Raw genomic sequence first — 23268 nt, 5'->3', positions numbered from 1 at the left:
TCCAAGGCGCATGCGCGCGCCCTCGCTCCCGGCGGCGGGGGCGCATCGCGAGAAGGGCCGCTGGGCCGGCGCTGCCGCCTGCTCTCGGTGAGGGGCGGGCCGGGGCTAGCCGAGCGCAGGCGGGCAGTGGTCGTTCCAGGGTGCTGTGGGTGAGGCCGTGTCGCCCTGCTGGGAAGGCAGAGCGAGAGCCCTGCCGGCGGGGCATCGGTTCTGTCTCCGCGGTTTTGCTGTTATCAGGCGTTACGTTACTCTTCTTGCGGGCAGTGTTAGTTATCTCGTCCTCTGGGGGAAACGAGCTGACGTGTCTGGGGGACCCACGGCTTCATACCCGTTTACTGATAATTTGATCTTTAATTGCAAACACTGAATATTTCCCGTGCCTAAAGCAAACGTCGCAGTTATAGAAGTCAGCTCTTACCGTGCTCTGATAAACAAAAAGAGCTTACTTAAGCCTAGAGGCTTCTGTTCCAATGTATATGAAGAAGTTTTCATTTTCCATTTAAAATGGAAAAGCTAACTTTGCAATTCATTCTTCCTATTTAACACACCCCACGCACAGAGCAACTGTACATGGAGCGAGGCAAGACGAGAAGAATCTGTGCCAACTGTCAGACCGCTGATAGCACTTGCTGCATCAGAAAGAGCTATCCTTTCGGATTCAGTGGCTTCAGAGATGTTTTGGGGGATCGTTCCACACTGCAGTCCTATGTTCTGAGAGGATGCCCTGCTCTGTGTGGTAGATGCCCTGTATCAGTGATGCTGTGATTGCAAAGAACAGATCTTCGGTGCTGAACCTGATCGGAGCTAAGCATCTGTAAATGAAAACTAGTTACATCTACTTTCCTGTAGCAAGGAATATGGTGCCTGAACCAGAACTCTGTAGAAAGAGTGCTGAATTTCTGGGGAATTCTATGTATACACTTGATAAAAGAGCTTCTCAGATTATTATTGCAGACATGATTATTATATAGATATTAAATTAATTTTAAAACCTGCAGTACTTAATGTAAATTAATTTCCAAAAGAGTATTACTTTTGAAGTTTGTTATCTACACTTCCATTAGCACATGCTTGTCTATGTTTCTGTACAGGCTGAACAATAAGAATTATGACCTGGCTTTTGTGACGTGTCTGTGGTGACCTCATTCCAGTTCTCAGTAGACCAGTGGATGTATTGTAACTGACTTTAACTGCTTCTCTTGGCAAGAAAATTACCAGGAGTGAAAGATGAGAAGGTTGGTTGTTTGCGTGAAATGTCCATAAGAGTTTAAAAAATTACTTTGTGTTCACTGCTGTAATCAGTAAGCTGAGGTGCTTTCTAGGAGCATAATCAAAGCATGTTATTTTCCTATGGTACAATGAAGTTCACTGGGGTAGAGCAGAGCAGACTGATCTTTGTGGTACTTGCATGGGACATCCAAAGATATAAAACCTTTTTATTTATTTTTAGTTTCCATGCACTTACTTTACTAGTTACTAATACTTAAAATGCTTTGGTGTTTAATACAAAAATATTTTCCTGTTTAGAAGTTAAGATCCACAAGATAGTCAACATCAAGCAAAATAGAGTTGGGGGAGGGTGAGAGGGAAAGGCAACCTGCAGGTAGTGACTATATCCAGAACAGGTGTTCTTTTTTCTTGGCAGAGTGGGACTTGATTAAATGTAAGGATTATGAGGAACTTGCTTAAGCATTAATTATGGAGCACATTTGTTCCTGTGATACAATAAGAAGACATCACTCTATACTAGATGTACATAGGCTGCTTTGTTTAAGGAAACTTCAGCTAACTGTGCACTGACTTTGAGTGTAGTCAGTTGACTGCCTGCTCTTTTTTTCTTTCCAAAATGATATTAATTCTGAAAGTATTGCTGTATTTTGTATGAGTTTGTAATACAGAGGCTATTTTTACACTATAGCAACTCATATTAAAACATGAATTTTTTAAGGAATACTGACAAGGAGATATGAGCAGACTTGTTTTGTACTATTCAGCATTAAAAAAAAAAAAAAAAAAAGATATCTTCTAACAGAAATTTTGATTTGCAGAGAGAGCTTCTGCAGCCTTGGAAGTACTATATCCCAGAAGTCAATCGAGTTAAATAGGCAAACGTAACTTACCTCTAAATCTTCTCTATTTATAACACATTCTCATACTCTGGAAGTTGCTACTAAAACATGCTAAATAAATGGAAATGTTTAATAGATAAGTTTCCTTTGTTTGCTCTAGGAATCACGTGTGTATTTAAAATATACATTTGTTTCTCATTTTTGAGAGTTGACAGTGTACTCTCCCTTCAAGTATCATCTTAAGTCCATCATAGCAAGAGATTACCTGCTGCAAAGCTATTTTCAGTTAGCATTTTCCAAAGAAGAAAGTATCTCATCATCTTTATTCAAGGTTATTCCTTACATTTTGCTTTGCTCAAAGAACAGCTGAAATTTTTCAAGAACCTGGAATTTCTTTGTGTCTTGCCAATGGAAATAATTCATGCAGGGAGGGGGGGGAAAAGGAGATGTGTGAAAGCATACAGATACTTTCATGAATAGAAAGAAGTTGGGCTTCAGCTGGGCTGCAGTCTATTTTACTTCTTACTTACTTTTCTTTAATATGCTTGTATATGAAGGAATTTACCACAGGCTCTTCCTGATTAGTGGCTGTTTAAAAACAACAACAAAACCAACTGCCCCCAGTTTGCAGATTTGTAATACTTGTCAGCTATCAAATTCTAGTGTACTCACATTGCTAAAAATATATATGCTAACAAACAGGATATGAAAGGATAGTAAAATACTGCCCTGAGTGCAGAAATCAGTTGAACTAAATGATGTGCATAAATTCTTCCCCCTCTAACAAACAAACAAACAACAACAACAACAACAACAACAAAAAACCACCTGAAAATTGTTTGACTGTAACACAGGAGAGTCACTTCTCTTTTTTCTTTGTTTTGTTTTCTTCTGTTGTTGTTTTTAATATCTTGTATGTATAACTATAATTTGCTTATCAGTAGATACGTGTCTGGCTTAGTACAAGCCTCAGTACAAGCATGTGCTTTTGACATTTTTTCCTACTGTCCTGTTTTTAGCTGGTGTCTTCTGGCTGGTATGGTGCTGTGTTTTGGATTTATGAGAAAAAACAGTGTCGCTCTGGTGTTTTAGTTGTTATTGAGCTGTGGTTACGCTAAGTCAAGGACTTTTCATCTCCTCACACTGCCCTTGCCAGAGGGAAACTGAGTGTGCAGAAACAGCTGGGATGGGACAGAACTGGAACAGCTGACCCAAACTGACTAAAGGGATGTCCTGTACCTGAATGGCATCATGCTGAACAATAAGACTGGGGGACTTAGCTGGGAGGGCTCCTGCTGCTCAGGGCCTGGCTGGCATCAGTAACCTGGCTGTGTATCACTTCTTTTGTATATATGCATATATTTATTATCATTTCCCTTACTCTTTGTCCTATTAAACCATCTTTATCTCAGCCCACAAGCTCTACATTTTTCTGATTCTCTCACCCGTCATGCTGTGGGACTGGAGATAAGGGAACAACTGCGTAGTGCTGAGCTGCCTGCAAGGTTAAACCACCACACCACACCAAAACACCCTTCCCCTGAAGACTGAGATGAAAATATCCACCAGGCTACAAATCTATACTTTCAGAATTAGTCTGTGCAAAGAATATTGATGGGTGATTTCTTTTGTAGTGTTATAAAAGCAAGAATATCTCAATGAGACACAGATGTGAGGTTGAACTGAATTGCTTTTGTGTGTGTTGAAACACATACATAGCAGAGCACAAAAGATATTCTCAAATGTGAAAAAGAACAGAAGCTATGTTCAGAAGAAAACAGAAGAAAAGTACCGAGTATTCTAATGTTCAGAGAGGAATTACATATCTAAGAGATAAAGGGACAAAAACAAATTCTCCAGTGTGTATTCAGAGATAAGAGTTGACTCTCAAATAAGGGAGTGATTATTTTTCACAGCTAAGGAGGGCTGGTAGATGTTTATCATCTGGAACTGACTGGATTTATTCAGTATACAGGGGCATAGATTCAGGCAAGGCAGACTGAACTAGTACAGATAAAGATTTACTAGTAAAGGAGGGAGTAACTAGGTGATAGGGATACTGAGGATGAGAGGGGGTAGAATCAAACAATGCTTACATATTATTATCATTAAGAGTAATTTGAAGAACTTTTTCTTGTCCTCCTTGTTCTTCTTGCTTCCATAGGGGATAGCTATTAACTTAAAAAATTACCTGCTATTATTTCAGTTACGAATGCTGATTCTGTAAGACTTGGTACTGTGTATGTATTAGTAGATGTTGAGATAATGGAGGTAGTAAATGTGCAGCTGGGGGTGGCAGCCTTTCTTTGCGTCTTTTGCCTTTGCATAACCTTCAGAAAGTGTTGCTGGAGTCACTGCTTTTATTAGCTTGCCAAAAATAGTAAATGAATGCACTACAATTTGTGTAAACATACAAGCTACTCTATTTTTTTTTTCTTTCTTTTTTTTTTTAATTTATGTTGCTGGACATAGACTCTCTCAGGGACTTGCTTTTCCACATTGAGTTTAGATTGAGACATATTTGTTACTTTTTTTCTTTTTTAAGTGCTTGGATTGTTCTATTGAAAAGTATGTACTTGTAACAAAATTTTGTTTAAATAGCAAAATTAGAGGCTTAGTCTTGTGTGGAACCAATTCTGCACTGCAAGGCAGTATTGCTGTAGCTGTTATTTTTGGAAGAGAGTGCCTGGGTTTGTCCAGCTTTTGCTTAATGGCAGTAATACTATTTGTCATCATCTTATTTGCAAAACACCACAGATTTATGTTTTCCTCTGGCTAAGTAAAAACTTATTTGTTTACAGTAAAGATTTCATCTGGAAAGTTGAAAATTCTGTGAAATGAAATAAATAACTGTTATATTGTTTTTTATAGTATCTGATAAATGTTTAGAATTGTGTTCTGTGATTTTTCAAGTATATCTTTACAAAGGATTCAAACCGTTCACTTTTCACTGGAATGTGTTTGAAAACAGAACTAGGACAAATTCTTGCAGTCTCATGTAACTAAATTCCATCAGAACTGCTGAAAATTCTTACACAATTAAGAACAATATTGATCTGTTACTATGTTTTGTGCATTTGTTCTAAAGGCAAACTTGTCTTCTGTAGAAATAAGTCCTAAATGTGGACTCACTTTATCTGCAAAAGAAAAAAATAATAAATCTAAGTTCATTAATGACCTTCAACTCCCACAAGCAGATGTTCTGCTAGAAAAAACATGAGTTACAGAACAATCAGAAAATTTGATTAAATGTTTTGTGTTCTTTCTCCAGCAGAGGATTCTCATGTTTTCAGCTGATTTGTTTTTGTCGTGTGCCAGGACACACATGGAGGTATTTAATAATATTATTTTCTGAACAAATAAACTTGTCTGCCTCTTTGATCAGATAAAAAAAAAAAAAAAAAAAAAAAAAAAAAAGAGATTTTTATTTATATTCTTCTTATTTGCTTTTTACTTGCCAGTGCCTGCCTGATACTATTTCTGTCTTTAATTGAGTCATACTTGAGTTTATTCTACATCTTCTAATGCCTGACATTGCTTTAGAGAGCTAAAATCATTCTATGAATAGAACTTCACAGAAAACTTTCAGCTGCATCGTTTTCTGTTTTAAAGTATTCTCCCTTAACAGCTGTCAACTATGACTGCTGTTTTGGAACAATTAAGACTGTTCCTGCAGAGTGCCAATATGCTGTTAAATTACTGCATTCTGATTCCCTGGGTTCTACTTACTCAAGATAGGTGACTGAATAATGTGTTAGGTAGGGGAAGGACAAAGCTCCATTCAAACCTGTGTATTTTCTGATTGTTCACAAGGTCTAGGAAGTGTGATTAATGTTTAAGTATTTGCTGGATAAAGATCATGTAAGTAAAGTCAAGGATAACTGGTTACCACTCCTATCCATTTATTTTAATATGGTGGGAAGGGGAATTCAGAAAGCGTAATCAATGTTTATGCTTAAATGATATGATGATGAAATTAAGAATCTGTTATATCACCTTAAACTTAAATTAACTCCACCAAAATAGAAGCTAACTTCCCTGATCAGATGGGCAGAAACTGGCTGAAACTAACAGCCAGGCAAACACTGTATTTCACCAGAACCACATAGGAGGGCTGGTATCTATTTGTACTCTTTCACAAGTGTGCAGAAGTGGCCCCTTGGTCCCGACTATCAAGTTTTCATTGACTTGTCATTAAAGCAGTTTTGTTCCACATTCACAAGGTAAAGACATATATGTTCTCTACACAGATAACATGTGGATTGCTGCATGGATGGGAAGCACAATTTATCTAATACCGTAACACCATACCAAAACTAAAACATTAACAAGCAGTAATTGTAAACTGCTCTTCTTTAGCCCCAAGGAAGAGGTGACAACTGTCACCCAAAATGCATAGCTGTTTGTTAGTGAAAAAATATTGAAAATCTTTAGTCCAGTCCTTGGGGTTAGAATAAACCACAGGTTATAAGGCAGTGGTTGCAGCTACTTTAGCCAGATGGATAAGGCATATGCATTTTGAAAAGCAAGATGCATGAAAGCATGTACAATTTAGAATCTACATTGTGCTGTATGAGAAGCAGGATAGGCAACTCCGTAGTTACACAGTGTTATTGGGAAACAGGCGTTGCGTATTTCTATTAGGGATTATGCCCTTGACGGAACTATTACCTATGATTACTAGTATATGAGAGATTTGGAATGGATTTTGATTTATCAGCCTTAACTAAAAGGCTGCTTCTCTTTTGTGAGTCTTCTAAATCATCATTATTCTTGCACATTTCCTTTCTCCAATTGAGGTGCTTCATGAAATGTTATTTCTTGGCTGTTATGGATGGAAGTGTATCAAAGAGCTATGTTGCTGACGTCTAGAAGTCATCAGTGAGCTGAGTGACTCAGACCTGGGTACCACAGAGATTAATTTGCTATAAAATCTAATGGTCTGTTTCTTTGTTTTGGGCTTTTACAAATCCCCAGTCGAAGTTTTCTTTGGTGCTTCCTCAGCACACTGGGTAGCAGGGATCTCTGTTCCACTTCCATCTGCGAGCTCTTACCTCCCACGAAAAATGGGGTGTGACAGTGCCCGCGGGCAGGGGCAGAGACGGCTCGTGTGACGGAGGACTGTGTGACACTACAGGACCGCCACGGGCGAGGCTAATTCACGCGACTCGTCGCACTGATCTGCAGCCGTATGATTCTTGCACGCCTCCCGGTTCGTGTAGCCGCCTGAGGCGGTCGCTCCCTCTCCCACCAGCCGGCTGCGACCGCAGTGTTCCGGAGCCTGCAGGGAGGGCCCGCGGCAGCAGCACAGCAGGTGGGGAAGATATCGCCGAGAAAGGCGGAGGGAGCCCTTCCACGCAGGCCGCCACCGGTCCCCCCGCCGGGGCGCGGGGCGCCTGCGCAGGGCCGGGGCGCGGCGGGCGGCCCCGTGTCGCGCTGTGTGCCGGCAGGTTCCTGCCGCCGCGCGGATGAGACCGGCGGGGCGCGGCCCGGCGCCCCTGCCTCAGCGCCGCGGGATAAGGGGCACACTCTGCCGCCTCGCCCGCGGCCCGCCACGGCCAAGGTGAAGCCCCGGGACGGACAGCGGGGGCAGGGCGGGGCCGGGCGAGGCCGGGCGGGGCAGCGCGCTGCGGGGAGGGGTTGGGGCCGAGGCCGCGGCCGCGGCAGAGACGGAACGTGGTTGCGGGGCCTGCCTGGAATCCAGCGATGCGCACTGCCTGCAGCCGCCTGCGGAAACCGCCTGACCCCGCGGTAGGCGCCGTGCTCGTCTCCCTGCGCGCAGCTCCGCTGGCCTGCCCGGGGCGCCGGTGCAGCGGGGCCCGGCCCAGTCAGTGCTGCGCGAGTCGGCGTGGGCACGGCGCGGGGCCGCGGCTGCTGCTTCCTTCGTGCGCTGCTTTGCTTCTCTTTACCGCTCGTGGGAATTTGGCATAGCTGTATGCTGCAGGTGTCGTTGCGAGCGCTTCGGAGAGAAGCTAAGCAGCGAGCAGCGCGTTGCGGTGGGGAAGTGGTGTTTTTCCTTAGTGCCGGCTGTTGTTTCAGACATGTGAGTGAACCTGTCAGCGCCAGCTGTAAGCTCGGCATCGTGCCGTGGGGCAGAGGTGAGGTTCTGCGTACCCTTGCGAGGTAAAAACACTCTGAAACTTTTAGATAGGCTTGTCTTAGCGCAGGCTTTGTGTGTTTATGCGTCCGTTTCGAGGAAGTCAGCTACCAGCTAGGAGTGTTTCCCAGCAGCAGGGCTCCAAAAGATCGGCGGCGTGCGAGCTGCGCTATGCTGCATGGAGGGCCTGCTGCTGAGGCTGGCAGCGCAGCGCTGCGTGTCACTGCCGCACGGTGACACCGCAGACACTGTTATGTCCGTCGGCAGGTGCAGCAGGAGGCAGCGCCTCAGCATCTGCTCGTGAGCAAGTGCGCTCTGCGCTGGCTTCTCTTACTGCTGTTCGGGTCTGTGATGGAGCAGCAAGGCAGTCTCCTTTTCTGGAGACCTTGCTGTGTACCATCAAAGGCATTTTGTCACATAAAACGCTTCATTTCTAGTGTCTTAGCTCATTGTTGTGAGTTAATTTTTATGTCAGCTTAAGAACTTTTTTTTTTTTTTTTTTTTTTGAGCTTTGTTTTTATTCTTCCAAAAAAAGTAACGCGAGGATGGCAGAATAAGGAGTACTAAGTGTGGCTGTTTGTGTGAAGCGGCACCAAACCACAGGGGGCAGTGCTCGTGCTGAGGTTGTCCGAGTTGAGGTACTTAAATTTGTCTTCTACGTGGTCTGGTTTGTGTACAAACAAAAATACACTGTTGTCTTGTAGAAGCATTTGGCTGATTTTTGTTGCAGTTAGTTTACCCCTTTCCAAAATTAAGTGTAAGAGGCTCCAGCTAGAGCAGGGAGGCCTCAGGGAGGTTTGAAGCCCTCTGGGCTGTTCAGCTTGCTGTTTCACCCTGTGTTTGGATTTCAGCCTAGAGAAGATGTTCAGCTTGCACTTGCCCAACAAGTTGTCAGCAGCATGTCTTATGGTGGCTCATGATGGGAGGCAGGTTCTGGGCATGGTTGTATTTCTGCTGAAGGTGTCTGGCAGCCATCTGCTCTTTTCCTCTTGACATGCGTAAGTTGAAAATTTTCTCATATTTCCACTATCTGTGAGCCCCTTGCTCTTAAGAGGTTGCCCCTGTGATATGGATTGCTAATGTTTGAAGGAGCTGAGTGCTATTCAACTTATGCTCTGGAGTAATGACTGCGGTAACTGAAGCATTTAAACTCCTTAAGGAACTTAGAGAGGAAGTTTGGAATGAGTGTGTGAGTGCCGAGCAAGGCAGCTGCTTTTGATAGTGCTTAGGAGGGATTTGTAATGGCAGTGTGTCTCTGGGCCTGTTTTCAAGCCCTGCCACTATGCTTAGCTTTACTGTCTGATATCCAGTGCTAAGCATCAAGGAGATTATGAGCTGTTCAGTGTGTGTCCTGGATACAGGGACAATTCAACATGATGTGTGGATAGTTTTGTAACAGCTCTACACAAAGAGGCGGACAGTTGTGGACAAGGGTGCTTCCTTTCTTTTGCAATAGCTCTGGAGATGAGTTCTGAAGGTGTTATCCCAAAAGCTTAATACATTGAGAGATACATGTGAGAGTTTTGCTGGATGTTTAAAAAAATCCTATCATTTTAGAGAAGTGTTGTCCAGTGTTGTGTGTACTGGAGGGGAGAGGCATTACTGTTATGACTTTCACCTACAGTTAACAGGCCAAGTGTACAAATCAGATTTTTGAGAATGTGAATGGTTGCTGAGAGATTTTATGGATTGTGACATGATTTTATTTCTGGTTATTAATTAGCAGAATCATCTTTATCTTTTAAGAGCTGGAAATATGTTTCAGTTTGTAAGTCTCCAACGTGGAGCCGTTGTTTGCTTTTTCAATTTTTTTCCCCTCTCCATTGGGGTTTCTCATTGCTCAGCTGGTGAAATAACAAGCGTGGGTGCCTGACCTAGCGTAGGTTTGTAGACCTACCTGAGCTGCTTTGACAGTGTGATCTAGAAAACCAGACACTAAGTTTGATGTTGGCAGGCACCTCAGAGGTATAGCAGTGAGCTGTTGAGACATGGCCAAGAAATCAGGAAAATTGCTGGTGTTTCCACTTGTTGTTCAGGACTTGGTGGAGCGAAGTGCTTTGTTTCTACTAATGATAATGATAGTCTAATATAGTCTATATGTTAGATATATAGTCTATAGTCTAATATAATGATAGACTAATGATAGTCCTTCTCCTCCTGGCTATTTTTACTGCTCCCAGCTCCCCTCCTGGCCCTGTACCACTCACCTTTTGCCTGATGAAGAGGTTATGTTATCTGTGTGATAAGCAGCTGACTTTCGCAATATTTCTATCATCTTAAATCAAGCAAGCTTTGAATGTGATACTCTAAGCATGACGATGACAAGTTCCTCATGTCTTGAGGAGTATGGATATCGGGTGCTGGTAACTTTCTAGGAGTGTCTTTCTATGCAAGAAACTAAGTGCAGTTTTCTTAATTTGCTTTTTTTCTGCTGAGTGACTCTGTGTTGGTTTTGATCATTGATTTTTTTTTTTAAAGGGAGATGACTTAGATATTTACAGCTTTTTAGACAGAATATATCAGACTTGGTTTTTATAGCTGGTGGTAATAGGCTGCATGACATAGTTGACAGGCTGCTGCACAGAGCTTTGCTGCTTCAGTCTCTTGTGGAGCTTAGTATGTGTTGTTCTAAATGTCTGAGTATATATTGCAGTTTATCTAGTCACATTGGAAAGTCAGCACTTTGTTATAATGCAGCAGTGGGTAAACTAATCAGCTGACTTTTGTTTTCTAATATAAATATTTATAACAGTGGGTACAAGAAAAAGGCAATAACTGATTTTTCTTTGAAGTTGTGTTCAAACAGATTTTTTCAGGGTCAAACAGATTTTGTGTTCAAACAGATTTTTTCAGGAAGGAGTGTTTTGATCCATAAACACCTTCAGACTTTGTGGTATGTGAAATGCTGTCCTATCAAAGGCCTATTTGCTTCTGTTTTAAGCTCTGCTGGGTGGGGGAAGTAGAGGGAAGGGGGGGGGGATCACATGCCCTTATGTGAGTGATAGGACTGTCCTTTGGAAGCACACTGAAGAATACAGTCAATCATCTGAGCCATGAACAGGTTTTAGTAGAGCTCTGACTTCACAACTTTTTGCTGCCTTGCATTTACGAAGTTCTAAATCATTACATTGTTTCTTATTTCATATCTGTTTTTTCGTCTATTTTTTTCTGTTATTTTTTACTGTTTTATCCTCTGAAGTTTGTATTCTTTGTTGTGTCTTTCACATATTAGATTTGTCTTTTTGATTGTAAAAATTACAATTATTTTGCTCAGCTGCTTGCTTCTACTATGTGGTAAATAGTAAAGAAATATTTTGTTTGCTCTGCACTTCTTGTGCTTACCTTAAAGATAGGATGCTCCTGTTTTTAAATGCAAACCAAGGCATGGAAATGTATGTAGAGGTAAATGTTTCTAAAGATTTTACAGACTTAATGATCCAGATTTACATATTGAAATTGTGGTTTTATCTCCTCATATGATTTGTAATCTGATAGTTAAAACTCATCTATTGTGATAAAATGCATTTCTGAAATACTGAGAAGGCTCAATGAAGTACAGGCCTTAAAATGTAAAGTAAATTTGTTAAGAAAAAGAGTTTCTGGCAAAAAGAAATGGCGAAATCTAAATATCCTATAAGAAGAGCAAACTGAAGGATATCAGTAGGCTGTGCATATTTATTTTCATTTTTGATTTTCCCGCTGATTTGATAAAGAGATCTAGTGAACTGTCTTGAGAATGTAATTTCAGAGTACTTTGTAGGAAAGTCATAGTATTAACTAGGATTAATTTCAGAAGTATTTGGCTTTTTTAAGGACTCTTTTTCTTAACTTTAAGAAAAATATAAGATATTTTAATGTTTTTAATTACATTTATTCTTCCATGAACAGCATTCCTATGTTAAAATATTTTGGTCAATTATGTATATGAATTTAGCTTATATGAACTCAAAATGTCTTCCAACGTCAGTGGCCAAGCAGATTATCTCTAAAAGAGAGTTTTAATAACAGGACTCTAGCATAAAAGTTTCGGGGCTTTTTCAACCTTGGCAGGACTCAGGCATTGGCTTCATCTGGCATGTTTTACATGTGCCACTTCTCAGCACCTCTGTTTTTGTGGCAGTTGTTTTGCTCCAGCTGACCAGTGCTACTCACTTTGGTCTCCACTAGCATGTGTATACTGGCAGGTATATATGTATCAAAAATTTCAAGTTTCAGTGGCAAAGAATGGGGGGAAGATATCTGAAATATTAAAGTGGGACTGCTTTGCATAAATTAAACATCTTGAGCTTCAGATGTGAGGTGAAATACATGAGAATTTTTCATATATGATGTTAAGAAAATGCTTAGTAAAAATGCTCAGTACTGACTTGTTGTCAGTACTTTTGTTCTGTATTCTTTGTTGTGTCTTTCACATATTAGATACATACATTTTTGTCAGTGTTGTTGTGTAGACTGTACAACTGTGATCATGCATTTTTGCTTTATAAGAAAGTTAGTGTAAGGCTTGAATTTAGTCTAATGGGCCTTTAAATGCCCACTAGCAATTAATGGGAAATAAGAGAGGGAAGAAAATACTCAATTAATGCATTTGACTGTAAGTTCTTATACAGGTGAGGCATGTATGTTACTGCTTTGGGTTTAATTTGATATCTTCAATTTTATTTTAAAATGACTTTCCAGAGTGCTTAGAAAGTTTTATCCTGATACGTGTTGATTTAAGTATCAGAATCTTAAAGAAGATGCAAGAAAACCTCTGTGACCGAGCATATGAAGTATTAAGATTTACTTTTTAATTTTTAATTTCCACTTTCACTTTTAGGCAGATGATGAGAACTGACTGACTGGCAGAGTCTAGTTGGAGACTTGTAGCTAGCAGTGTTCCCCAGGGGTCAGTGCTGAGTCTGATCTTGTTCAACATTTTTATCAGTGACCTGAGTGAAAGGGTAGTGTGCATGCTCAGCGTGTTTGCTGATGGTTGGAGGAGGCTGATGGTGAGACCTGCACAGGCTGGAAAGCTGGGAAAAGAGGAATGTAAGGAGATTCAACAAGAGCAAGTGTACAGTCTTGCACCTATACACCAATAACTGTATGCATCAGTACAGGTTAGGGGTTGACGTACTGCAAAGGAGCACTGCGAAGAGGAACCTAGCAATCCTGGTAGACAGCATGTTGGCCATAAGCCAGCAGTGTGCCCTTATGGCCAACAAGGCCAGTGGTATCCTGAGGTGCAATAGAAAGAACATGGCCAACAGGTTGAGGTCTCCCCATCTACTCTGTCCTGGTGAGGCCATGTCTGGACTGCTGGGTCCAGTTCTGGGCTCCTCTTCTGCCAGTGGTTGGGGTCAGCATGAAGAACACAGGCATCAAATTAAATAAGTTTATCTTTACTTACATTAAAAAAATAAAATAATAAGTGAAATAGTACAGCAAGAATAAAACAAAACAAGGTGAAAGGATACAAAAAGAATATAAAAGAATAAGCTAATGAACCTAGTTATTACTCTGCAAGATAAACTATAGTGATTAAGAAAGATACATCATCAATTGCCCGAATACTTTACCATCATCCAAATCTGCAATTGCCAGGGAACTGTGGTTGCAGAGAGGATTTGGAGAGCCGTTTTCAGCAATTAGAACATCCTATACAGTGTGTCCACTTGTAGATGAGGTCTCTGAACTCACTAAAATGGGGTCCAGTTTTTATATTGCTGGATAAACAAGCTTGCATAATTTCAAGTGCAGGAATGTTTCGTATTATCTTCCTGTTGGATTCCACCTAAGGAGGAACTGCTCAAGGATGAACCAGGGGAGTAACTATCTATTTGGGCTTTAGCCACATTCTTCTCAACAAGGTCAGTTGTCTGATCTCACTGCTCACAAGGTTTTACTCCCTTGTAAACTTGCCGGTAAATAAAGAAAAGTCCGCTCTGGTTAGTGTTGCTGGTGTTACAAGAGATGTTTATTGATTGGCATCTATATATATATTAATGTTAAAACAGCAAAAAAAGATAAATATTGCATTGCATGTTTGGTATAGCATTTGGTTGTGAGGTTCATCTGTAGGTCTGCTTTGATTCAAGGCCTACTGTTCAGCCCTAAATACTCCAACTCCCCAGTTCAAAAAAAGACATGGATCTCCTAGAAAAATTCCAGTGAAAAGTGACAAAGATGATGAGGGGCCTGGAGCACCTCCTGTATGAAAGGAGGAAAGGCTGAGAGACCTGGGACTGTTCAGTCTGTAGGTGAGAAGGCTGAGCGGGGTTCTTGTCGCTGTTTATGAACTTCTCAAGTGCAGGAGTAAAATCGATGAGGGCAGGCTCTTGATGCAAGCAAAAGTAGAAAAGGCAACGAGTAGAAACAGGAAATTCCAGGGAGGGACTTCTTCACTTCACTTCTTCACTGTGAGAGTGACAGAGTGCTGGAGCAGGCTGCGCAGAGAGGCTGTGGAGTCTCCTTCTCTGTAGATATCCAAGACCTATCTGGATGCCTACTAGGGAAGCTATAGTGGAGGTTGGACTTTATGATCTTCAGAGGTCCTTTCCAGTCCCCACAGTTCTGTGATTCTGTGAAGGTGAATGGTAAAGTTGATGATTTTGGTGGTTTCTTGGTGGTTTCTAGTGCACTATGGTATTCCCTCCCTGGAAGCATTCAAGGCCAGGCTGGGTGGGGTTTTGAGCAACCTGGTCTAGAGAGAGGTTTCCCTGCCTCCCAACCAGGGGGTTGGAACTAAATGATCTTAAAGGTCTCTTCCAACCAAACCATTCTATGATTCCTGATATTTGTATGAAAATGAAGAAGTATGTAATACAAACCAAGGGAAATGATCTGATTTTAGTGAGGAGAGTTCTCATTTGTTTGCTTTTTTTTTTCTTTTGAAACAGATAGTATTTTAGGTGCTACTTCCCCAAAACTGGTGCATTTAGATTCACGAAAGTATCAGAAACATTTTTTTTCTGCTCAACAGATGTGGCTGAGTGAGACCAAGGAAAAAGCTGATGTCCCTTTTGAAGGCTTTGGATAACAAGTAACATGAGCACTTGCTGTGTGGTCTTGGGAGATCATAGAAAAAAGGGAATTGTCAAACCTGGCAGTCAGCAAAGAAAAGCTTAAATCTGTAAATTTCTTTATTCACGCAAGAAGTGGGTTTGAGGTTTTTCATAAACGTGGATAGTAACACCTGGATTCAGTGACTGTTTCATCATTGTTCTGTGTTTTCTCCCAGAAATTCAGAGGTCATGTCACTTGTACTAGTGGAATGGAATTAATATACAATATTAAGAGCACTGTGCCGGAATTACTAACTGTCCTTTCCCTCTCTGCACAGTTGCTACCTAACTGATGTCAGTAATATTTCCTGTGAATCCTGTCTCAATGTCTGACCAGAGCTATTACTGTCTTGGAGATGCTGAGCATCTTGGTGTTCATCTAATGTAGAAATCAACTTAGCATTGAAGTAGATTGTGTTACATGTCTCAGTAGTCTACAAGGCACTCCCAGTCAACAGCCCTGGATCCGAGGTGTGAATAAAGTGGTGGCTGTTAGCTGTTATTCTGAACAGAAGAAAATAATTTTATAAAATGAGGAAAGCTGTTATGTAATAGCTTTGTGGTGGTTTGTCTAACAAGCAGGAATGCAGGTTCTGTGTTGCGCTTGCATTTCAGCACATCCTGAAGCTTATGAGAGGTACTGGGTGTATCTTCTGCCCTTTTGATTAGGATTCTCCCATACCTTTCATAGGACTGGAAAGATTAGTGAAGCTGAGTTGGTGGCTCAGTGACAAAGAATTCGCTTGAGAGGAAAGCAAATACATGTCACATCAGGCATGTTGTTACTTTTAGGGGGGGAATGGGTAAGGTGAAAGTAATGGAATGGACTACAAGAAGTTAAATGTGTCTTAGCATTGCATTGTTACGTAAGTACAGCTTCTGATTTTGAACTTTAGCTGCCTGAAGAAATTTACTATGAGGAATTTGCCATTGGATACTATTCCACAGGCTGTATGAAATGACCGTGGGAGATTCCACAGAATCCAACTTGAAATTTAACTACTCATCACCCTCTACTCCCTTCTGTTTCACTCCTTTAATTTATTTATTTTCTTTTGGTTGTTCTTCCTAGTGTGCAGTGACTGCTGGTAGTTTACTCTTTTCTATGCTATCACTGGCAAACAAGTTGCATTAGCTATGTCCCATTTATTTGTTGTCTTTACCTTCCTAGGAATCCTTTCTTCAAATTAAGCATAGCATTTAAAGTTTTAATATGTGTGTGATTTCTTGCATCATCTAGTAGAATGTTAGAGGGATAATTAGTTACTTTACTCAACCCTCTGAATTGCTGCTATGTAGTGTGTTTGTTCTTTTGTCCCTGATCCTTTTTTCTCTGTGTGTGTGTGTGTGTGTTTGTGTTTAGGTGTTCATTTTTATTTTTTTTACCTGCTTGACCCAAACTGTTTGTATCTTAGCACTAACTAAAGTTCAGTATTCTATGTTGAATTTAGAGTCAAGAAATTAAGACCTTGCTGTTCAGCATAGTTCAACTGTGTTGCTGGCTCCACTTGTAAGGTATTTCTGCACAGTATAATATATAGACAGTATTGGCACTGTCAGGCTGTTAATCATCTGTATGACAGCAGGTCAGCATTGCAAACTAAACAGCACTTGGCTACTTGAATTCAAGAATCTAATATATTACCCCTGAAGTAAGACCTGCAGTCTGGATTGAATAGTCCCAACTGTATTTTTTGTCATATTGTCTGCTTTGTGGTGAACACAGCTATTCTCCTTTAACTATTCATTTTCTTTAAAGGAAGCCAAGATAGCGTGCACCTGAAGGTTACTTGAACTAATCTATGACAGCTGTTCACTTGAGTGAAGCTGGAATATTTGAAAAGCTGAGCAATTGCTTACTGGGTTTTAAGAAGATTCTGTGTTCAGGTAAGCTTTGAAACAAACTTCCCTCATACTTCATCTGCTTTAGACTTTTAGCATCTGGAATTAAGCACTGGAATTTGGCAGTAATCAAAAATTGGTTATTATATGTGCTGAACAAAGTCTTACAAATTTGTCTACGGGGCGTGCATATTTCTTGCTGTCATTTCCCGAGAGAATAAGTGCAATATGGTCTCACCACCTCTATCTTTGAGTATCTTTTTTTTTTTTTTTTTTTTTTTTTTTGCCCCTTTTTATCCTGTCACCTGTCTTAAAACTAACCTGTGCCCTTTTGAGTACACCATTGTGATTTTGATGTTACATTTCTGGGTTTGTTGTTGTTGTCACAGTGGAGTATTTATTATTCATATTAGACCTCAAATGGAAGTACTGAGGTTCAGTTAATGGTCCTGTAGACTGCAACCTTAATTGCTCAGAGGCACTGTTTGAGGAAGCAGTGTACCCTGAGGACACTATGTCCTTAAAAGGATAGGAAAATTGAGTCCTTAGCACGGTATGGTTTCTGTCCAAGAAATGTATTCAGGTCTTGCTTAAATAAGAACACGAGACACTCTGTGCTTCTTGCTGTGGTGCTATTCCTTGTTACCATAGACGTGCAGAATAGTTGTCAGAAATAAGTACTTTGTGGTATCTCACATTATCCAGAAAGTTTTTAAAAGTGCATGTATTAGCTTCAGCAGAAGATTTGTTTGATGATTTACAGTTATGGGAATGAAAATACGGCCTGTTAAATCTGTTGACATTAATTTCTGTTTTATTATAATCAAACTCAGAGCTTGGTAGGACTGAATCATAATGTGGAACTACAGCTCATACTTACAATACAATATTTTAAAAGTGACTTTGAAGAGAGAAAGAGCTCGTGTCTGTGTGGAGAAGATAATCAGTGTGAATAATCTAGCATTCCTAATGCAGAGACATTCAATATATTAATAACATATGAACAATAAATAGTAATAGATATCAATAATTTGTGATTGTTTAATATCTTCCAGGTTATTGGAGATGGTGATTTGAAGAATAAGATTTCCGATATGAACAAAGTAAAAGCATCATCAGAAAAAAGGTGAGTTTAGTGACCTCTCAGAATCAAGACATTTGAGGTTTGTAAAGAAGCAGTCTTTATGTTAAATAAAATATTGTTTATCCCTTATGAGAGTGAGTTGATATTCTGCTCTCCCTCTACTCTGCCCTGGTGGGATCACATCCAGAGCACTGTTCCTTCTGAGGAAGTTTACATTGATTAGCATAACGTAACTTCACTTTTAACACATAATTTTTCACACTTAAAATGCTCCAGCAGTTATTCTCAGATATATCCATATGTATGTTAATATGCATTTTATTTCATTGAAAGAAATAGCAATGAATTTCATAATTTCATGCAGGTACTGGTGAAACATACAAAACATTTTTACTGAAGGAATTAAAGGATAACTTTATAATACTGCACAGGAAGTCACAAAATGTTGTTATACAACAATTCTACAATCCAACACCACGAGCAAATGAAGTTACAGAAGAGTTTTTTACTTTCCTGATAGCTCATCTTAACATTTTAAAAAGCTATGTGATTAACTGTGGAAGACCATGTCACAGTTACACAACATCAAGAAACTGCTAAAGGACTTTCAGTTTTATTCTTTTCTTGAGCTAGCACAGGTTGAACCATTTTGTTTCATCAAACCATCTGATCTGGTGTTTTAGAAAAATTCTTAGTGCAGCAAAATAGGCTATTTTGGCTTCAATCATAGTCCTCTGAAATTCCAGTTCTTTTCTAAATGAGTGAACGAATTTGTGAGAAGTACTTGCTGTGCTCTGGATAAATCTTATATCTTGGGGTGGATTTAAAATTTGTAAGAGGGTTATATAAAAATTTAAGTGAAAACATTTAGATTAGTCTTATGATTTGTTTCTTGTAGTAACATCATCTTGATGTTAAAGACTGATTATTCTTGATTGTGCAAAAGTTGTAACCAAAAAAACCAGTAAAGAAACATGTTTATTGCTTAGGATGTATCAGTTTCTTAGACATTATCATATGCAGAGTCAATCTCTTAGCCATGGATATTCTTGGAAACATTACTGACTGTAGTACATAAAGTATTTAAAGAAAATTATATTTTTGCAGAATGGCCACTTAATTTTTTTTATTATTATTTTTCTTTCATTCCCTGTAACTGAAAATAATTTTTCCCTAAGTCATACACACACAAAAGTGATTGATTGTTTCCAGAGATAACAGTGAACCAATCCAGAATATCATCTTTCTAAAGACAGTGGTAACTGGGGATGGTTGAAAGGAAAGTTAGTTTTGGAAATGGTTTGATTAGATTAAAAAAAGAAGGGGGTTTGGGGAGGAGGAGGGGAGGGAGAATTCTACCTTACTTTAAATCAACTTTTTGCAGGCACACTGGATTTACTGCACATAGCATGCTGGAATGCACAAGGCTTTGCTGTAGAGAAAGAAAACATTTCCTGATATGTAAATGTATTGGCTAGCAGCAAACAGTGATTTCAGAGAAAGTAAATACAGTCGGGAAACTGACTTCCTCCATTTGACTGTTATTTTGGAGGACTTCTTAAAGATGAGTAGCCTAAAACTATTCTGAGATAACTGATGTTTGATTACAGCTGTGACAGATGTTAGCTATCTTTCTCATCTTGAGCAGACACTTAGATGTTTGCACATAGTTTGGTAAAAGTGCTACACAGTGGGTAATGGCGAGTTGTGCATCTAGTACTTTTTCATAATCACAGTAGGAAGGCTTAAACATTATGGAGGTTGGTGGGGCTGGAATGAACGTCACTGCAATGAAGGGACTTACTTAGAAAAGGTGTTTTCTTGTTGAGGAAGTTGTTTTTCACGTATTGGCCTCTGCAGTCCACTCTTTGCTGTATGGGTAACTGCTTCCATTGTACAGACCACGTGCAGTACATGCAGTCAAAAACGTCTGCTAAGCTTCATTTCAAGATGCTTAAAGCAAGGTTGCCTAGATCTTTCCCAGAAGTTGTTTGTTGGCTTAAAAGCTCATGGGTTTTAGGCTAAGTGCAGAAGGATGGAAATAGCAAATGCAGTTCTTGTGTCTGTGAAAGTGAGGGAGAAGAAACTGTAGATCAGTCGCTTCTGGTCTTTGCATAGGTTTCTGGAAGAGTTAACAAAACAGGTGATGCTTTCGACAGGCAAATGTGTTTTGAGATGTCTTGAGAATTTATCTCGTGTTTCATGTGGGAAATAGTTCCTATGAGCAGGGCAGAGGCGTTAAGATAGACATCTCTGTGTATGATACTGCCATCAGGAAGATAAGGCTGCTTCTCCATTTAAGTATCCTAGAGTACAGCTGTGACTGAAGTGGTAGCAGTCATTCACTATCACAAAAAAAAAGGTGCAGAGTTTTTCTGGATATGATTTTTTTTTTCTACTGGTCATAACTGAATGAAAATACTATGAGGTTCAGCTATTGAAGTGAAAGAGAGGAGTACTTCTTAAAATTGCAGACAACTTGTATCTCAAAAGATCTGCAAAACATTGAAGGAGACCAAATGACTTCAAGGTACTTTTGTGAAATGCAGAAAATGGTTTTTAACTATTTGATGGAAATATTTGTGCAAGATATTATATTTGAAGAGGAATATTATTGGGACAGATAAAGAACAGTAGGTATTCGTATTTGTAGTGAGGAAGGACAGAAATATTAAGGTTAAACTGCAGTGATCAAAACTTTAAAGTTTGCAAAGCTTTACAGTACAGTTGTCTTTGTTATTCTGTCACTGTTTTTGCAGGCCATTAAGGACAGGTTGATTGTATATCTATCATGAAGAGCAAACTATTTTGCTTATATTCTTCAGAATAGTGTCAGTGACCTCACAAAGCTTATTCTGGTGTACTGTAGCTATGACTTTATGACTGGAAATAGTGGAAGCTATGTAAGCCTCAGTGACTATGGAGTGTTCTTACAAGAACGTTTTACAATGGGTGAGGTAAAAAAGAAAAAGTCTCTTTTAAACAGAATGGTTCTTTACACTGTGGGAAAACTAGTCTCTTACAAAAGGCTGGCTGCAATGTTAAGGATGTTCTTGTGAGATTCTGGAATGTCAGCAGCTTAAAGTGAAATCTAGTTTGACAGTACACCGTTACTATTGTGCCTCTCTGATTACTTCTTTGTTTTACCTAGCTGTTGGATTAAGAACACTGAATTCCTTTATTTTGAAGAACTCTCTTCTATATCTATCTATCTATCTATCTATCTATCTATCTGTAGAGAGATACTGGGTTGCTTATTTGACGAGATATATGTATTTACATTTCAGGTACCTGAAAGGCTTCCACAGTAGATTAGGACTGCGTTTTGTTCTCACAGTGATGCTGTGCGCAGGAGTAGTCGGTCAGGCTGGCTATCATAAATTGTGTCCTACAACCCTTTCAATTTACAGTACAGGCGTTGAAAGCTATTACAGTATTATGTACCACTAGGTATATTAGTGTAGAATTTAACAGAAGTCTAATTCCTACTTTAAGGAGGAAAAACTCAGTCTTAGAAGAGGAATTTGATTCATACTTGAGCGCAGACTCTAGTACTGCTATCATTTTCAAGAATGCTTAACTGGGTGTTATGAAGATGTATAATCTATTTGGCTATATTTCTGCTCAAGGACTTCTTGCAAAATGAATAGCCTAAAACAATTTTCAACCTAACTGTTAGCACTGGTTGCTCTTACTAGAAATTCTAGCTCCAGGAGAAGATTATACCTCTAAATTGTTGGAATTAAATTGTTATAGTAGCCTACAGTGAGGATTATATACCTTTCCTAGCCCCCTCAAAGCTTTTGCTAAGTTTAAAGGTATTATGTTAGGTATTAACTGTCTCTAAGTGGTATATTACTTCCATGTACCAGTGCTGATTCTTGGCTAGAATAGAAGGAAAAAATCAGATTTGCTTTGAAGTGGTTATTTCTTTAAATTAATTTTATATTTTGAACAACTTTTGTTTCTTCTTTCATTTTGTTGCTATCCATAGTAGTTTCCTACTTGGCAACTGGAGGTGTTTCACTGTTAGACTAATGGTATAACAAAGCAGTGGTTACTTGCACACCCTCCCTCCCCTGCCCACCAGCCATAGCTTCTTTGTGAGTTAGCTGGGTGCTTTCTTGTTTCATTTTGGAGCTGGTGAAGTTAATGTCCTTTCAAAGTCTCTCTGTATATTAGATTGACAGGATTTGGGTTAATTTTGAAGTGTTTTGAGTTCAGTGAATAAACAGAGGAGTAAAAAGAAGCAGAACAAAGCTTAGGCATATAATTGTTGCTTTATTACTACTATTCAACCTGATATTGGGTGGTGAGAAAGAACTGGAAATGATTATGCTTTAATCATACACATTATGTGATATTTGAGGAAGACATTTATTTTAGATCAAAAAATACTCTTAAATTGAAGTCTACCAAATGATGTTGATTTAAGCTTTGTAATTAGTTTTGCTGCTCCTTACTACTGATGTTAAAAGATTATAAGTATCATCTATAATCTGAAGGGTTTTTTAAATTATGCTGCTTATTTAGATGTCAGCGTGGGAAAGTAATAGTTTTGGAAACATTTTCCTCAGCAACTATTACTGGTTTGCTTTCACAGATGCATGACCTTTGCTGTTAGCTGTCTTTTTTTTTAAAAAAAACACCTTGATTTTAACATTTTTTTCTGTATGTGAACTAATTTTTTTTAACAGGTGATAGCTTATGAAGCCTTTTTACACATAGAAAATACAAATGAAGAAGTAATAATTCCGCATTATTATAAGAGATACTGACTGACTGTATTTATAAAGTCAATCTTACATACTTCCACTGCAAGCAGTCAGGACTGTGTGTGTGTGTAACATGATCTATTGTTGACTATTGCAGAATTTTAATTATACAAATGTGTAGAGTTACTTTTGTTTCTCCTTCAAAGTAATCTCCTCTATTTAATTGTATGACTATAATTCAAATGTTAAAAGTTTGTCTAAAAATCACTTTCTTATAGAAATATGAATCTGAAAACTATTCTAAATAATTGTTATAGCCTGAAACTGAAGAGGAGATAAAATGTCTTCTAGACAAACTTTATTTTGGCACTATAAATATTTACATTCTTTCTTTCTGTGTAATCTACCTGTCTTT

At 39.4% G+C, this 23268-nt stretch overlaps 1 protein-coding gene across 9 annotated transcripts in view; it reads left to right on the top strand.

Moving 5' to 3' along the window:
• The first annotated feature begins 25 nt into the window (after nt 1-25).
• The window catches only part of AGTPBP1 (ATP/GTP binding carboxypeptidase 1), a 67755-nt gene continuing 44512 nt past the window's right edge, over nt 26-23268 (top strand). For 5 of the 9 annotated variants that reach the window (XR_006170290.1, XR_006170289.1, XR_006170288.1 and 2 more), the window contains exons 1-3: nt 168-1235; nt 16972-17099; nt 18110-18180. Coding sequence is in view for 6 of the 9 variants with exons in the window: in XM_042826882.1 (XP_042682816.1) it covers nt 18149-18180 (32 nt within the window). In the remaining 3 variants the exon portion in view is untranslated. Of the gene's footprint in view, nt 88-167; nt 1236-7735; nt 7821-16971; nt 17100-18109; nt 18181-23268 lie in introns of those variants that run through there. The other 4 variants (XM_042826885.1, XM_042826883.1, XM_042826884.1 and 1 more) reach the window with 4 other exon arrangements.

This window comes from Centrocercus urophasianus, unplaced genomic scaffold (genome assembly GCF_019232065.1).
Source record: "Centrocercus urophasianus isolate 14NV4802_14NV808 unplaced genomic scaffold, USGS_Curo_1.0 seq_27, whole genome shotgun sequence".
Lineage (NCBI taxonomy): Eukaryota > Metazoa > Chordata > Aves > Galliformes > Phasianidae > Centrocercus > Centrocercus urophasianus.
This window is presented reverse-complemented; position numbering and strand designations above follow the sequence as displayed.